This window comes from Varanus komodoensis, unplaced genomic scaffold (genome assembly GCF_004798865.1).
Source record: "Varanus komodoensis strain SLA01 unplaced genomic scaffold, ASM479886v1 scaffold88, whole genome shotgun sequence".
NCBI classification, from domain to species: Eukaryota; Metazoa; Chordata; class Lepidosauria; order Squamata; family Varanidae; genus Varanus; species Varanus komodoensis.
The window spans coordinates 1,329,034-1,342,232 of record NW_025336576.1 but is presented as its reverse complement, the minus strand read 5'-3'; the positions used below and the strand labels follow the sequence as shown (position 1 = coordinate 1,342,232).

Sequence of the window (13,199 nt, the reverse complement as noted above, 5' to 3'; positions counted from 1 at the left end):
CTTCAGATATCTGGGTCCCAAGCCGTTAAGGGCTTTATAAGTGATTACCAACACATTGAATTGAGCCCAGACTTCAATGGAAAGCCAGTGAAGCTGGTGGAGGACTGGGGTTATATGAGAATAACGCCCAGTCCTCGTCAGCAACCTGGCTGCTCTATTTTGCACCATCTGAAGTATCTGGGCTGTCTTCAAGGGCAGCCCCATGTAGAGCACGTTACAGAAATCCAACTGGGAAGTAACCAATGCGTGCGTCACTGTCGCCAGGCAGTCGTCCTCCAGGTAGGGACGCAGCTGATGGATCAGCCGCAGCTGATGGAAAGTGCTCCTCACCACCAGCAGAAGCCATTCCTTGTCTTGGGAATGTTCCGGTGTTCTCCGCCACCCTCACAAGGTCCCTGCGAGGCCGGCCAGCACAAGGTGCTGCCGTCAGGAGCGGCATGGAGCAGCTTGGGCAAAAGCACCCACTGGTGGGGCAAGTGGGCGAAAGAGGAGCATTTGCACCGTTCCCAGGCCCTGTGGCCCCGATGCTGTGAAGTCCTGCCAAGCGCCAGACAAGCGGGGTAAGAATCCCACTCACCTCATCCAGTTTGCTCTGGGAGCAGGGGAAGGAGAAGGTGAAGCCCAGTGGGAGCTTCTTGTCCTTCATCTGCAGCTGGTCCATGAAGTTGGCCAAGCATTCGGCAATGTGGTCAAAGAGCTGATGGAGAGAGAGAGACATACAGGGATGCGGACGGGGGACACCGTCTTCGATTCTCCTCTGCACCAGGAGGCTACCCTCAAAAGACACAGCCTTCATTTCGGTTCCAAAGGCAAATGCAGAGTGAACTAGGAGTTGAGTTTGAGCACCATTCCCTGTACGGCTATATGTTTTCCTAAGAGCTGCAAAGGTGCAGAAATGGCAGAACAAGCCCCGAGAGCTTTCAAAATGCTGACTGTCAGAGTGAGGCGAGGAGGAGTAGGGCCATGCAGGGCACACTTGGCTCCTTGGAGGAATGGCGGGGTGGCTATCAGCACAAGAACAGGACGTACACAGCTCTTCTCGTGCTGGAACACCGGCTCCTAGGCCGCCCAGCCTGCGGATGTCCACCTGCCCCCACTTCTCTCCACCTCCTCTCAAGCCTTGCTCCTGATAGCAGCCAGAGGCTTTTTTACTCTTGAGTTTTGCTGTCTTTGTTTGATGTTTATGGACTTTTAAAATGTCACCATCCTATTTTAATTTCCTCCGGTGGGGTATGGCACCTTTGATAGAATACTGTGATAAAGAAAAGCGTGATAAAAAATCATGAAACTCATAAAAGCACAGTCCTTTCCCTGTTTACGCAGGGAGAACCAATTCCCAATTCAGGGAGCCTAGTATATCAGGGCACCTTTGGAAAGGGAGCAGGGAGCTGAACATTTCAATGGTTAGCCCCAGATTGGTCTAACAACTAAAACAAAAATTCTCCGGTAATTATGCCCTAACCCTAGCCCTTAGTCTAACTTGCCCAGGGGGATCAGGCCAAGAGCAATCAGGTCTAATCTAGCGACACTGCAAATTAAAGACTACAATTTTCCTTCAGAAATCTCTGCAAGGAATCTTCTGCAAGACCTCTGCCACAATGGTCGCTGAATTTTATTGGCTTCCTTCCTGAACAACTGAGGGAGGCAACGCTGAGACTCAGGATAAACTTGCCAGCACATGGAGCGTAAAGAGAAGCTTTGCAACTACCTGCACGCCGCTGCCCCTCATAAGCTCCTCGGGAATTGTGTAGATCCGGTTCTCCATTTCTACTTTCTTGCTGCCATTATCAGACACCTTGACTCGCAGCACCCGGAAATTCGTGCCTCCAAGGTCCAAGGCCAAGAAATCTCCTTCCTCTGAGAGGGGCAAAAAGACACGAGGCCCGTTTTATCCACCCATCAAGTGCCAACTCAGGCACGCAAGTGAAAAGCCCTCCACGGTGTAACGGGCCACATTCAGTTCACCTGATCTGCGGAGCCACGCGGCAGCAACTGTGGGAGAACTGACCGCGGATCCCTGCTTTGGCGTCTACCTGTGGCACCAGAGGGAGAATCAGATTCAGGAGAATCTCTGGTCTCTTGGCCCCCCAAACACCTCTTTCGTGAGGGATTATCTAACTCACCACCATTGGCAGGTGGTGCGAAATGGCTCACGCGCCTTTTAGGCATGTGTTTCCACAAGGGCCAGTGGTTGCTTCTTTTTGTGGAAAGGTTACCAGTTGGATACATTTTGTACTGGAAAGTATCTGAGATTCCCTGATGTACACTGGCTTTAGCATTATTACCACCTTCCTGGAAATGAGCAGGTCAGCAGTGAAGCGTCTGCTTTGGGTGCAAGCAGCTGCCGGGTGAGGTCTGAAAAACGTCCTTCCTGAAACCCCGGAGGAGCTGGCAGCACTGCTGCTCTCCTGGAAGGGGCCGGGGGGCTGATGGCTCAGCCCAGCAGCACACGGACTGTTTGCTTCCTTTGGGCAGCTCATCTTGCAGGAAGAGAAACGGGCAGGATAACACAGGAAAGTAGAAACAGAAGTTTACCTCACATGTTCCCCCGCTGAGGAGCATGCGATTGCCAAGCCAGCACTTCCGGCATCTCGGGGGGTCAGGCTGCTGGCTGACAGTCAAGCACTTAACCCTTCCTCCTCCAAGCGGTGATGGTCAGCCAGAGCTGGTGTGTGCAGAACGGCACTGAGCGCCCTCACTGGCTCAGCATCGTTTGGACTGAGCCCCACAGATGCAAAGGGCCATTATGCCAAGGCATGCAAGGGGCCGTGGTCCCCCACCCCTTTCTTAGAAGCTGCCCTGAGAGCTTTGGCTATGGGCAGCACAGAAAAGAGATAAATAACTATCATAGGAGTCCTGAAGGCAGTATGAAGAGCACCTTCCCTGCTGTTTCTCTCTGGGTTTTGCAAGTTTTTCTAGTAAAATGTCTGTATGTACCACAAGCAGCTCGACCTCCTAAATCATTCCTCAAAAGCTATTTTCTGCCTCCACCTTGACATTATTCCCCAGGTGGACAATGGTAAAGATCAGAGAAACAAAAAGTATTTCTGCCAAAAGCCTCAGTTATGCAAGGAAGACGCACCGCATCTGTGTGGCCACGCCGACATTTTTAGCAACTGACACCTTCCCGAACAGAGCTTGGGCGACAGACAGGTGCCCCGTCCTTTCCCTAGAGCTTACCTGTCCCATCAGGGGTGGAACGCACGTATGTGGGCAGCATTTTGACAGCAGCAGTTGGGTTGGTGTCTGCCGCAAGGCCCTTTTCCATGTCCTTCCGGAACCGATTCGAGATTTCCTGTAGGGTGTCATCTGAAAGCCGCATATGATAGAGGTACTTGTCAATCTGGAGGAAGGAAGGAAAGAGGAAGCGCGAGTCAGTGGAATGATGGAAAGCAAAAGCAGACGTCCTCCCTTGAAAAGCCGCGATGGCGGCCCTGCGTTCCTCCAGGCCTCTCCAGAAGGGATGGGAGCCACAGCCGCCCACTCGGAATACACAAGCCATGCATAACGCAACGCAGCTCGCAAGCCACACAAGTGTTGCGCATCCCTCTCAGAAGCCCTGTTCAGAGACCACAAGGCACAGCCTGGATCTTCAAAACCCACCCGGCGGCGCCACGTCGCATGGCATATCTATGCACATTGGTACCTCGGCTCACGAACTTAATCCGTCCCACGACTCTGGTCGTGACCCAAACTGGTCGTGAGCCAAGTCCAATTTCCCCCTAAGGGTCATTGTAAGGAAGGTTGATCCGTTCTGCAACTATGTTTTTACTCACAAAAATTTGAAGCCAAGTGACAAAGAACAACAAAAATCGCGGCCATCTCGCCCTCCTCCCAGCGATCGCACGGGGGTCGGGGGAGACGGGCACAATTGTGGGCGTGCTGGGGGAAGGAGGCACGATCGCGGGCACACGGGAGGGGAGGCAGAAGCGCTGGGGGAGGTGGGCGCGCTGGGGGGCAGGCAGGCACGGGCGCAATCGCGGCCATCTCCCCCCCCAGTCGTGCTTGTGCAGGGAAGGTGGGCACGCTCGCGATCATCACCCGATGCAGAGTTCGTGACCTGCGGCAAAATTTCTATGAAATTTCTGTTCGCGACCCGATTTGGTCGTGAACTGAGGCGTCCGTGAGCCGAGGTACCACAGTATTCATCAGATCTAGCCCCCCCCCCCCACCTTTCCAAAGAACTCAGAGCAGCAGCATCCTCTCCTCCTGCTGCTCTCCATCTTTTCCCCACAGCAACCTTGAGAGAGAGGCTGGGCTGAGAGTCCGTGACTGACCCAAAGCCACCCCACTGGCTCCCTGGCTGAATCTGGGGCCTGCCCCCGTCACCACTACAGTGTGCGGGTTCGCCACAAGCAGCAGATTGTGCAAACTGGGAGGTGGCGCTCCACAAGCGACCGGCTGCACTGCGGGCATGCACTCAGCCGAACAAAACCTGCCGGTCTCTCTCCACAGCCTGATCAGGATCTAGGAATCCCGCTCAGGCTCCAGGGCTGCGAGGGACTCTCGCAACCTCCGCCTGAGGAGAGCCACCACCCACCCTCTTATCACCAGAGGTCAAAAGACCACGTCAGCCAAAAGGCAGTTTGTGCGGCTTTGCAGTATGAAGGGCCATATTAAACCTGAGCGAAACAGCACCTGCCTTACCCCCCTGCATTCTCCAAGGCGACCCGGCCCTCTGAATGTTCCGGCTGCTCTGCGCCTCTTGGAGATTTGGTCAGGGGGGCCCCGTGCGGACACATCCAGTCACAGGAAGAGAGCCAGAGAGAACTCCTGGGTTAGAGCAGGACCACTTTCTGAGTTTTCCCACTTCCGTGGCAGCGCGTTCTTTTTTTTTGAAGGGACTGTAGCAGTCAGTGTGCATGTCTGGTGCTCTTTTTTTCCCAAATGTGGCAGAGACCTGACAAGACCTGTAGAGCCGGCGCTGATAATTATATATCGCCAAGAAGAAAACTATCCCCCAAATTATACAGCTATACTGAAGAAGTGAATTTCCAACTCATACTTTAATACATTCTATTTTAAAACATCGTCCCCAAGGGATGCCCAGAACAGAACCAAGTCAGATCAGAGCTGGAAAAGCCGGCCGGCATGTAGGGCAACCCGCCGGGACTCGTTGAAGCCACACGGAGAGTCCAAGCCAGGCCAAGGGACAAATGAGGTGAGGCTCGTGCCATGGGAACGGCAGGACTTGAGCCGCCTTGCTCAACACAGGGCCCTACAGGCATCAGACTACAAAGCTTATCATCCCCAGCCAGGACAATGGGAGGTGGTAGCAGGCTGGAGAAGGCTGCTCTGGAAGTGGCGCAAGCGGCTGGGCAGGAAAGAGTCAGAAACGCAGGCTCACAGCTCTCGCAGGGCAGGGCAGGGCAGGGCAGGGCAGGGCAGGGCGCAGCCGTGGACTGGCCTCCTTCCCTCGTCTCTTCCTGAATGTTGGCAGCGCCTGCCTCATCAATGCCCTAGCCTACAAAGGAGAGTGTCAGCCCGTGCACAGGGAGCAGGAAGTGTTTATTTAACCACCCAACTTTAGCTAAATTAAAATGCAGTTGAAGTTCACGCCAGACTACTGACGAGCATCGGGCTGTGGGCATGACCAGGGCCACCCAAGTCTGCCTGGCCAGCCACAGCCCGGCTGGCGCAGAACAGCTCTGGCGCGCCAGGGAGTCCGGCTTCATTTTCAGGCTCGTGCCTGCCAAATGACCTGGCAAACATTTGCTTCCTTCTGCGGAGTTTGCTGCGCTTTGATATCCTGGTTTAGAAGGACAAAGCCACCTGGGGCAGCGCAGGGGGAGCTGTGACGTGGCCAGAGGACACTGGGCTGAAGGCCGGCCCGGCGGAGGAAAGGGCCAGCTCCTCAGGAGCCAGACAGCCGTGCTGGATCAGAACGCGGTTCTGCAGCACAGCCGGGCGAGCAGTGGGTTGGTGCCCACCTGGGCGGGCACCTGCAGCTCCTGTGCGCCCTCACCATGGCATGTTAGCCAAAACAGCTGGAGGGCCACAAGTCTAAATTATCCTTATGTGAAGAGGGAGAATATCCTGTTCTCCCCAGCTAGGCTTCTTGGAACCTCCACTTACGGGTGAAACCATTGCTTTGCCTGTCAGAGGCTCGGGATCGATCCCCGAATGCTTCTCTGGGCAGGCCCGGAATAAGTCCCCGCTGCTGCCGTTTGGGGACAGCTCGAGGAATTAAATGTGGGCTTCCTGCCAAGGCAGGCAGCAGCATTTCTAACCTGGGGGGGGGGGGGGAGTCTCAGCAGGGGCTGTGGCAGTGACATCCTAGAAAGCTTGTCACCAGGGCCTGTCCAGGTTTATTCCCAACCGGAAGAGGGAGGAAGGCTTTGCTCAGAGACGAGGGAGACACAGAGGCTGCAAGAGTAAATGCCCAGTTGGACGCTCTCCTATATTCCGTCCACCAAATATCATGGAATGAGAATTCTGGAAAAAATGAGCCAGGCAACCTTGCTGCCGTGGCCGAGTCCGGGCAGTGCTCCTGCCTCTTCTCCTGAAAGCCCCAGGTCACCCACTCTGACCGGCAGCTGCGCTCTGGGCCACACCGGCTTTAGACATCCCTGCAGCCATTTGGCTGGGAGGATTTTCTAGCATCGCATTTCAACACTGAGAGCCGGTGCGCTGCTCCGTCTCCTGGACTGGGGGCCTGGGGGCTCCAGGCTCTTTTGTTCTCAGTTCCCCGGAGAGCTTTGATGGTGTGGCAGTACAGAAACAAAGTAAGTAATAGGAAGCCCTGCTCAGCCGGGAAGCTCGTTCGGTAACTTTGGGCCAGTCACAAACTCTTAGCCTAGCCTACCTCACAGGGATGTTGTGAGGATAAAAGCCCAAAGCCCAGCAAATTAAAAGGCGCTCCCCCTCTGGGGGCAAACACTCCAGCAGCCCCCTGTGCAGCCCCTCCCCACTGCTCCCTGCAGCCGATCAGTTAGACCAGTTGGGAGCTTCCGTGCTCACAAGGGTCCTCGCACTCGGAAGCGTTTCTCTCCAAATATGGCGCAAGAAAGGCAGCACCACCTCGGGAGCAGCTCAGCGCCTCTGCCTCTCGCTTTCACAATCATGTGGAGGAGGCTGCAGCTGGGAAGTCAGGATTTCCGAGAAATCAGTGCTCCTCCCTCTTCGCAATGAACAGAGCTGGAAAGGAGAAGTTTGCTCCTTGCAAACTCAGCATGAGGCGCGGCCCAGGCGACTGCCGCACCTCCCACCACGCTGGCCTCCCCGCCGAGGATCCTGCATCGCAGACTCTGGAACAGCGGCGCTCGAACCGGCCACTGAGTCCAGCCCCTGCGCAGGGCAGCACCCCAGTCACACCTCCCCGATGGCCGTCCAGCTGCTCCCTGAAAGCCTCCTGGGAGAGCACCCACCGCCTCCTTAAATGCTCTGCTCCATTACTATGTGGTCCCAACAGCCAGAAAATTTTTCCTGCTGTCCAGGTAGAACGAGGCTTCCAGTAATTAAAGGCAATTATTCCTTACTGCACAAATTGTCCTGCACCCTGCAATGATCAAGAAAAGGTGCTGGCCTTCCTCTTTGTGTCAGCCTTTGAAGTTCTTATATAGGGATATCATGTCCCCACTCAATCTTCTCTTTTTGAGGCTGACCAGTTCTTTCCATCTCTCCCCAGAGGGCTCTGTTTCTGGTCCCCGGATCACCCTTGCCGCCCTCCTCTGAGATTTTCCAGTTCGTCTGCATGTGCCTTGAAGTGTGGTGCCCAGAACTGGACCCAGGGCTCCAGATGGGACCTAACTAGTGCTGAATACGGGGGAACTGGAGCCTCACAGTTCTGGGAGCTATACTTCTATGGATGCAGCCTGGTATAGCATTAGCTTTTCTTTCTTTTTGCAACATCACATCACATTATTGGCTCATTTTCAGCTTGTTGCTCATATTCTCACTTGTAGTCTAGTTGAGCTTAGTGTTTCCCATTGTATAACTGTGCATTTGGTTTTCTTTTACAGGTGCAGAACTTGGCATTTGAAGTTCTGAACATGTCTTAGTTCTTGACAAATTGTATTGGTTCTAATAATTGGTTCTAATAATCACAATAATCTAATTGTGTTCAAGGTGTTTGCAGATTTATTATCTGCTCCAGAATTTTCCCAGGGAATGAAGTCAGACTGAGTGGTCTGTCATTCCCAGGATCCTCTTTTTTGCCCCCTTTGAAGATGGGGATAACATTAATCCAACTCCACTCAACAGGGACTTCTCCTGTCCTCCATGATCTCTCAAAGATAATAGACAGTGGTTCTGAGAGGTTTTTCGCTAGTTCCTATATTACTCTAGGAGGCAGTTCATTGGCCCCTGAATTCATTCAAAGAAGTAAGGTGTTCTTTGACCATTTGTTTCTTCATATCAAGCTTCAATCCTGACCCTTTGGTTTGCACTTCATTTCTGCCAGGGGATCAGAGCCCTGCTTTTGGGAAAGGACTGTCTCCAGCCGTTGCTTTGTCATGTTATCAATCCACCCTCCCAGGAAAAGGGGTGCAGTGTGGCTTCTGCAATGCTGCAGCCCTGCAATGCCTCGCCCAAGTTAATAGCCAGCAACGGTCTGTGCTGCTTGGAGCTTCACTCTGCTCTGCTGACGAACTGCCAGGAGGAAGAGCGGCTTTATTACAAGCTTAGTGCTGCCATCCTACACACCCCTCAAGCTGCCGCCATCCTTTCCCAAAGGGACCATTTGAAGCAACTGGAGATCAGCAGGATGGATCAGCTGCCCTGGCTCCTTCCTATGAGAGGAGGAGGGGCTGCTATTGGGAGAATCACACATTGCGAACTCGTGCCCCAGGAACGGGCCTGTGCTCTCCCTTCCCACATTCATGCCCGACACCCCGGGCCTCCGCTCCGTGGCAGAGCCCCTGCTCTGCACCCAGACCTGCCCTCCCAGCCCTTGCAGGGAGGGCTGCAGAAGCCGCCTGGCCAGGGCCACTGCGGGAGGCCCGCACGTGCTGGTCTTTGCAAAGGCCCGCGATGAGAAGCCGCACTGCTCGACAGGGTAGCCGCTCCAAGCTCCCGGCGGGGCGACGGCCAGCGTGCCTGCCCTTGAGCGCTGAGGAGCCGTGCCAGGCGCACAGGTGGGGCACGGCCCCAACAGCAGTGCGGGTTGCCATGGCACCGGGTCCCACGTGTGCGTGCCAGCAGGGAGACTCATCCTGGAAACGCTGCGGGCCTGGGGGAAGTCCCAGGGGCCTTTCGCAGCTGACGGTGAGTCAGGCTCCAGCTTGGCTGGTTCCTCAGCCTGTCACTCACACATGCCCTCATTTCACAGCACAAAGTCTGCCGCTGGCGTGCCGGGCAGGCGCAGTGCAGCAGTGCCTGGGCTGCCGGCGAAGGCCGGCAGACGTGCCACCGAGCCCTGCCCGGGAGAGGCTGCAATGGAATGGAAAGGCCTGCAGGAAAAGAGCCGCGTCTTGCAGGGAAGCAGGCCGAGGGAAGGGTGCCTGGTGAAAGTGCAGGAGCAGGACGGCGGCTGGACATCCGGGAAACACGCACCAGGACTACAGAAGAACTTCCCAGCCTGACGGTCAGCCATGAAGAAATGGAAACTCTGCATACTGCAGCTCAGTCACCCATCCAAGGGGAGGCTGCAGCGAAGAGATTAGCAGAAGAGCAGGACCTGGAAGGGCAGCGCGTAAAGGAACTAGGAAGGATCGAGTGCAAGTCCACGGGGGCCAAAGCCAAGATTATCCCAGTATACATTCCTGATCGCTTGCTGCAAAAGCTGGACAGTGAAGAAGGCTGCCGGGGAGAAAACTGCTGCCTTCAAAACGTGGTGCTGGAGGACAGTTTAGGAATACTCCAGACTGACAGAAAGACAAACCGGTCATAGATTAATAATGGAACTTGTCTTGGAAGCAAAAATAATGAAATGAGGACTATCATCATTTGGGCACATCATGAGAAGGCAATCATGGTGGGGAAAGTTGAGGGCAAGGAAGGCTCGCTATCAGAATGAGGGATCCGCTCCTCGAGTGGACACGCCGGGCTGTGAAGGGCAGGGCGTTCTGGAGGCCGTTCGCTCGGAGCCGCAGGTCTAGTCCACATGAGTGGTGAGGGATGCTGCAAAATGTGATCACAACTTTATCTGCTCAAGAGTCGCAGCAAGATAAAAGCAATGCCCACATTTAGGAGGGCCGCCCAAACCAGCCTCTTCCTGAGAGGACCTTTCTAAGATCCATGACCCAGTCCACTGCGACGATTCAGATGTTCTCCGTTTACACCAGCGCTCTTCACCGAGAAGCCGGCGGGCCGCTGGCACACCCCACACGTGGCTCTCCTCATGCCCTCGCTCTTGGCAGGAGCTGCTCCCTCCCCTCCCCGGCTGCACTTGGCCGGGGGCTGGCGCTGCAGTCCGGACAGCCGGGAGCCAAAGATGCGCCACTCGCTATTGGCCAGGCGCTCGGGGAGGTGGCAGAGGAGAAAGCAGGAGCCATGGACAAGGCAAGGCCGCCCGCCTGCGTGGCCGCGAGCCCCACAGTGGGTGGTCTGCAGTGGCGCAGGAGCAAAACTGGGTGCGGGTGAGGTGGAGAGAGGGAGCACAGCACACAGACCTGCCCCGTGCAGGGATTGTGCAGGACGGAGCAGGGCCCCTGCAGGGATGTGGGAAAGAGCCACTGCTCCAGAGCCCGAGGGACCCTATTGCGAGCCTGGAGGCTGCCAGGCAAAGGCTTGCTTGGACCACACCGGAGACCCCCAGAAGGCCGGCAGCCGAGCCGTTTCACTCGTTCCGGGGAGGTGTGGCAGCAATCTGCATGACCAGAGGCCTGGCCAGCCTGGGCCCGAGGGTTGCAGCACAGAAGGGCACCAAGCGGAAGTCCTGATCCTGCGCAGTAGCTGCTACACCACCACAGGCTGCACGGTTAAGCTACCGAACGCACCGGCACGAGGAGCCCCTCTTCTAGGTGGAAACCTGGACGCCCACGCTCCCCACCCCAGCCGTGATGCAAGGCCTGGCCTGCGCCACTGCCCTCTTCAAGAATGCGGGGGAATTTATCATCACATGCTTTCCTCTTGCAAGACTCCCGTGCAACTCATGCGGCAAAGCCACCCCGGCTGCTTCTTGCAGAGAAGGGACCGGACCGAGTCCCCCACGTTCCAGCCCACTGGCTTTCCTGTCACGACTCGCAGTCGTCCAAATGACCTCTTAGCAGGCTTTCAGGCTACCCATGCAGCTTACCACAATTACAGTGACTTTCTTAGGGAAGAGCACAATACTGCCACCCCTTTGCTTTATTTTCTACTTTTCTGACCAAGGACAGATGCTGAGATATGCTTGCAATGAAGTATACACTAAGAATGCAGAGCTGGCATCGCCGTTCGGTTTTGGCCTAGAAACCAAGGCAGCATTTGTGTTTTGAAGAATCTGTGCATACATACACATTCTCTCTCTCACACACACACAAACTTCACTAAAATATGAAAAGAATGAGGACACGGAAAGCAGGATCCTAGCAAAGGTTAACCACCAGCTGCAATTCAAGAGTTTTCCTCTGCAGCCCTTTAAAGTTTCCTCCCTTCCTTTGGGAGGAAAAATAGCTGGTGTCCCTTCTGGCAACTCTCAGCCACCTGTGTGAACCTCACCCCTGATCCCCTGGGCCACAAGCAAAACCTAGAAGACATCCGGTGACTGTGGGTGAGCCGCTTTCTGTGCTCGTACTTCCTCCTCAGAGGAGGACAAGGAAGAGGACAGTAAAAATGGAGGAGGAGGCTGTCACTCTGGGAGGCATCTGAAGGTGGCCCAGCTCGAAAGTAGAAGTGACTGAGCTTCATTCAGTCCCTGCCCGAGGCAACAGCTGCCGCTCCTCAGCCCAGCCTGCCAGCTCTGACATACAAGCCCCCCCCGCGGATCTTCAGGAAATGAGGTTTCTGCAAGCGGCAATTCCGGGAAGGCCGCTGCTGCCGCTGCAGGAAGCCCCCTTCAGCAGGGCTCTGGGCAGGCAGCCCGCCCCGCAGTCCCAGTCCTTCACACAGGTCCCTGTGCCGCTGAGGCCCCTCCGCAAGCGTGGCGTGCGGCTCAGGGCTCTTCTCCAAGGAAGGGGCTCCTCCGCATTCAAGCAGCGCCCCGAACCCCGCGGCAGCACGAGGACGGGCACCTCCCAGTGCGGGTGCGCAGCAACGGGGGGGGGGGGCTCCCGAAGAAGCGCTTCAGCGAGGGACATGGGGCTGCCCCGCCTCGGCCAGCCCTCCCGCAGCCGGCCACCCGTGCCCCCAAGCAGCCTCCGCGCCGGGGCTGGAATGCTCAGGCAGCAGCCCCAGATGGAGCGGACTCGGTGCTGACGGCCCGAAAGCTGAACGAGCCTTTACCAACAAGCGAAGCAAACGCTGGGAGTGGAAGCTTGGCTCCACATCTGCCCTCCATGCCGAGTCTTGCTTTTAGGGCACTGCCTTCTCTCCAACAGGCAGTGTTTGCATTTCTATGGGAAACTGCCGCGACAAAAGTTTTGCGAAGTCAAGAAAGCTCAGTGGTGGAAGCCCCGCAAGATCCGTCTGCCTTGGGGGGAGATGCGCTGCCGGAAGCTCCGGGCCAGAAAGCCGGCAGAGAATGGCCCCGTCTGACCGTGCCACCGGAGCCTTTGTCTGGGCTCCCTCCCGCCCCCCTCGGCATGGGACAGCCAGGAAAAGGCGGCGAAGGCGCCGTCTGACCGGCCGCTTGGGCCACCCCACGGATGCTCAGCGCCCTCGCCACCCACGGTGGGGCGCGCCGCTCGGGCGGGACAAAACGCAGCGGGCAGGATCCCGGGTCCCCCGCCGCCGAACCGCGCGCGGGGATCGGCGGGAGCGGGGGCGCATCCGCGCCTCTCCTCGCGGAGAACAAGGCGGAAAGTCCCGGCGGAGGGAGCGCACGTGGCCAGCGAGCGAGAGCCGCTCCCCGCGCGGGGCTCCGCGGGAGCGCGCCGAGCCGGACTCGCCGCGCGGGCGCGGGCCGCTCCGCTCCCCCTCCCGCCGGGCCGGGCCGGGCCGGGCCACTCACCCGCTGGACCTTGTTGTGGCTGAGCTGGGCGAAGTAGTACGCCAGCAAGTGCGAGGCGATCATGGCGCGCCGGCCGGGTCTGCGCGGACCGTCCGAGGGCTGCGCGGAGTGGCGCCCCGGCTCGCGCGGCGCGGCAGCCTCGGCGGGCTCGGCGTGACGTGGCGGGCGCGGCGCCGCCCATTGGCCCCGCGGAGGGTGTGCGGGCGGGCCGGGGCGGGGCGCGGCTGCC

The 13,199-nt window shown here is 57.0% G+C and overlaps 1 protein-coding gene across 2 annotated transcripts in view; it reads right to left on the bottom strand.

The window, feature by feature from the left end:
* Positions 1-13,199, bottom strand: part of LOC123016795 (hexokinase-2) — a 36,550-nt gene that overhangs the window by 16,867 nt on the left and 6,484 nt on the right. Inside the window, exons 1-4 of one of the 2 annotated variants that reach the window (XM_044417405.1) lie at positions 12,971-13,075; positions 3,181-3,343; positions 1,709-1,857; positions 578-697 (exon numbers count right to left, since the gene is read on the bottom strand). In XM_044417405.1, coding sequence (XP_044273340.1) covers positions 578-697; positions 1,709-1,857; positions 3,181-3,343; positions 12,971-13,033 — 495 coding nt within the window. In that variant the 5' untranslated portion in view covers positions 13,034-13,075. Of the gene's footprint in view, positions 1-577; positions 698-1,708; positions 1,858-3,180; positions 3,344-12,970; positions 13,076-13,199 lie in introns of those variants that run through there. The other variant, XM_044417406.1, reaches the window with a different exon arrangement.